Raw genomic sequence first — 3,970 nt, forward strand, 5'->3', positions numbered from 1 at the left:
AGTGGCCACAGGGTCCTCGTGCGTGGGGGCGGGGTGGGGGCTGGGCACTACCTCACTGGTGCACTGTGCTGGGAAGGCTGTGCCCTTGCATGGGCCATCTGTGACCTCTGGGGGAGGCAGCTCTGCGGGTAGGGCCAGTCTTCCTGACTGCAGGTGAGCGCCCGGCTGCCCTGGCCTCTGGACGGCCTGGGGCTTGGGCTTGACCCAGAGCAAGTGGAACACTCAGGACACTTCTGAAGAATTCAGGACCCTCTTCCGCCCTCCCAACTCAGGTCAAGAGCCCCCACCAACTGACCCCCCACGGGCCATGGCGTCTCCAGGCTCATGGAGGCCCTCCAGGCACTGGTGGGTGGGACTGCAGAGTGGGGCCAGGGCAGGCTTCTGTGCAGGAAAGGGTGTGGCTCACTTGGGGCCCAGTGCAACCCCTCCCTGTTCCGCCCATCCCAGCTGAGGAAGGCTCAGTGGCTGACCTGCACTCTGAGGAGGAAGAGGGTGGTCACACCCATACCTGCTGTGGGGTGAGCTTGCCAGAGAGGCTTCTGAGGACACCCTCTGTCCCTAAAATGTTCATTGCCCACGGCTCAGGTGATGCTGGGGCAGGGGTCCCAGCCCTGAGGCAAATGAACTCTAAGATGTGCCCAGCAAGGGCTGGCCCTCGAGCCCACAGGGCCTGCTCAAGGCTCTCCCTGGGCTTGTCGGAGTCTGGCAGGTGACCTTGGGGGAAGGGGCATGGCGTTGGGGCTGCCCCTCCAACCCTCCTTCCTCCTCAGGGAGAAGTGGGGCAGAACCAAGGTTGGCAGGCAGCACTAGGACAGGTCCACTGGCTGCTGGCCCCCTGCACCAGTTGCTGCTGCCCTCTGCTGTCAGGAGGCTTCACTGGCCGAAGTTCCTAAGGGCTGTTTGCTAGAGCAGCCTGCAGGGCGAAGGTGCTGCAGATGGGAACAGGCGTCCACCAGCAGACCCATGCATGATGACTGACAGCGTGAACACCCCAGAGCCACAGCTGCTGTCCTGCTCTGTGTGGGGAGGTCCTGGGAAGGGGGGATTGCCAGCAGCATGGGGACCCCCATTTGCACACTTCTCTGGGCAGTAGATGGGGGCTGCTCAGCTGACTGCAAGTCGGGTTGGGCTGGGAGCCAGTACCCAGTAGCATGGCCAGTAGCTGAGAACTTGGGCATTGGGAGCAGGCAGATCGACGTGGTCAAGGCCCAGCTATACCAGTGGGGTGCCCTGGGCAGGTGCCGGCCCCACTGAACCTTGGGGTCCTCATAGAGCAACCAGGAAAGCTCCACACCTGGCTGAGAGGGGTTTGAAACAGTGAGGGTCCCCAGAGTCCCTCTCATGCCAAGCATTGTACAGGGTGCAGGGATGAGGTGGACACAGTCCTGCCTGGCTGCTGCTGGCCTGGCCAGCACAGATGCACGGCTTTGGGCTGCAGGTCAAGCAGAAGGGGGCATGGAGGAAGAAAGGTGGGCCAGAGCCACCCTACCTGGAGGATTCTGGAAGGAGGCAGGCTCGGGGTGGGCTTACGCCAGTCTTGAGAGGGCAGGAGTTGGCAGAAAGGGCTGAGGGAGGCAGGGAGGCTCCCAGGGGCTGGGGGCAGGCAGCAGTCACCAGGGCACTGGCTGTACATGGGACTTGGATAGCGTTAGAGACAGTGGACTGTGAACGTGTTCAGTAAGTGGGGTGGCATGTGTCACTGGCAGAGCTGGTGACACTGGTGAAACAGTGTGGGGGTGTGGCTGAGGACGGGAGACAGTGGGGAGGGTCAAGAGGATGGGAAAAGAAAACCTGGTGACCTGGAGAATGAGCTCACCATCAGGGAAGAAGTGGGTAGAGGGCCCTAAGTCGGGTGCCCACACACGGGCACAGGGGAGCCCTTCAAGGTGCTGACCTGAGTTGCCAACCACAGCCAAGGGCGTAGTGGGGTGGGAAGGACAGTGCCCCAAGGGGCCTCCTCCTCTGTGCAACCGAGGGCAGGGTGCCACCTGCTTAGTAAATGATTGTGGACCCAGCAGTGGAGGAGGGTCTCACATGGGTAGAGTGCAACCCGGAGCCTGGCAGGGGACCAGGGCAGCCCCAGAGGTAGGGGTGTGTGGCAGCTGTTCCTAAAGGCCAGCTGGGGGAGGGTTTGGGGAGAGGGGACCTGGGGACAATGCCTAGGCTGAGACTCTGCAACCTGCATATGGTTTACCAGACTGGAGCTCTGGAGACATCAAGTTGCTCCGACAGCAAAGGCCAGCAGGACCTGTCAGCAGTGGGAGGGGCAGAGGGTGGGGAGGAGACGCAGTGCAGGGGAGCCACTCTAGGACCTGCCCTAGGAGGGCCTGGGGGCTGAGGTCTTTGAGCAGGGGGTCTAGAGCTCTGGGGCTTAGAAGATATGGAGAGATGCAGGGGCATCCCTGTGCTCCCAGGGCTGGGGGATAGTGTCTTGGGGCAGGAAGCAGGCTCCCTGGGGAAGTGGGAGGAGTCTGGGGCTAGTCTAATGTGTGCAATGGCTGCTGGGGCTGTGTGGGGTAGAGGCAGCATCGCAGGTCCTCGAAGCACAGAGGGATTTTGGGGAGAGTGGGGCAGGGGCTTCAGGGGACACAAGGAGACTAATGGCACCTGTGGTGCTCCCTGTGGAAGGTCTCATCCCAGGGGATGGGCACATGTCAGAGCAAGGTCCTTGGTGTAGGTGGAGGCTGGCACAGGCCTTGTGTAATCCTAGGACTTGGCAGGGTAGCCAGTGCCCAGCCCTGTGTCATGGGGGGCAGCAGAGGCTAGAGAATCTGCTGCAGTCTGAGGCTTGTGCTGCTGGTGGTGGCAGGGCTTAGCCCAGGCTAAGCTCCCAGAAGGGGCCACAGGACTGTCTCCTGCCATTTCATGGGTGTGGAAACTGAGGCATGTGCGGGTGCTGGGGGGTCTGAGAGTTGGCCATCTTCTGTGTGCTGCAGCAGCAGTAGGGTGTAGGATGGGACAGGAGGGGACAGAGGGAAGCCTGCCTACACCTGGAGCCTGCCTTGGGTCTTTGGCCCCCACTTCCTGTCTGGCCTTTATGGAAAAAGGACCAAAGCCAGGCAACCTGGATCGAAGGATCCTTTCTCAGCCCATTACCCTGGGATCCAGGGCCATATCCCCAGCCCCCCATGCCCAGTGGCCTTGGCGGTAGCCTCTGTGGTCTGTCTCCATGGGTAGGGCCTGTGAGTCACGACTCTGGGGACTTTTAACTCTTGTACATACCCAGGCCCAATAGCCCCTCACCCCTGAAGGTTGGGCGGGAAGGAAACAAGCAGAGGAGCCACCTGGGTGGTCGGCTGGGTGACACCTCAGCGTTATTCCCGGAGTGATCACTGGGCCTCTGCAGGATGCCCAGAAAGACCGTTAGAATTGGTAGAAAAAGGGTATATTTGTTTTCTAGGTAAATCCAGGTGGAAGGTACCCTCACCTGCCCCGCCGCAAAGCCATGGCCAGACTGTTCAGCCAAGCACCGCCTAGGCCTGATCTCGGCCTGTGCAGGGCTTAGCTCTGGCAGAGTGGGCTGGAGGTGGTGCCCGTGGGGCGGTCGCTTTGGGCCTCCGCAAGCACGCGCGGCAACCTCCCAGTGCACTGCCAGGTGGCCCATGCCCAGCTAGGTGCAAGCCCTTCTTTTCCCGGGCGTCGGGGGCGGGGCGCAGGGACGGAGCTCAGAGAACCAGGCCCGCGGGCAGCGCGCTGGTCACAGCGAAAGTCTTTATTGAGTGCCCGGGTCCACGCGGGCTGGGTCCGCGCGGCGGGCTCATTTCACGTGCTCGGCGGCGTGCGATGAGCAGTAGTACTTTTTGTGCGCGATGAAGGTGGACAAGCTGCTGAACCTGATGTTGCACAGGCGGCAGTAGCGGTGGCTGGACGCCGCGGGCGCGGGCGGGCCCTTGCTGGGCGTCGTTGTGCCCAGGTCGGCGGGGTCCGCATTGGGAGCGGGTGGGGACGGAGAGCGCGGCGCTCGGCCCTC

General features: G+C 62.3%; 1 protein-coding gene across 1 annotated transcript in view; it reads right to left on the reverse strand.

Moving 5' to 3' along the window:
• Positions 1-3,757: 3,757 nt before the first annotated feature.
• Positions 3,758-3,970, reverse strand: part of Zfpm1 (zinc finger protein, FOG family member 1) — a 33,290-nt gene continuing 33,077 nt past the window's right edge. Inside the window, exon 12 of the mRNA XM_048792401.1 lies at positions 3,758-3,960. Within this exon, the coding sequence (XP_048648358.1) occupies positions 3,758-3,960 (203 nt within the window). The remainder of the gene's footprint in view (positions 3,961-3,970) is intronic.

The sequence above is a fragment of the Marmota marmota genome, unplaced genomic scaffold (genome assembly GCF_001458135.2).
Source record: "Marmota marmota marmota unplaced genomic scaffold, marMar, whole genome shotgun sequence".
NCBI classification, from domain to species: Eukaryota; Metazoa; Chordata; class Mammalia; order Rodentia; family Sciuridae; genus Marmota; species Marmota marmota.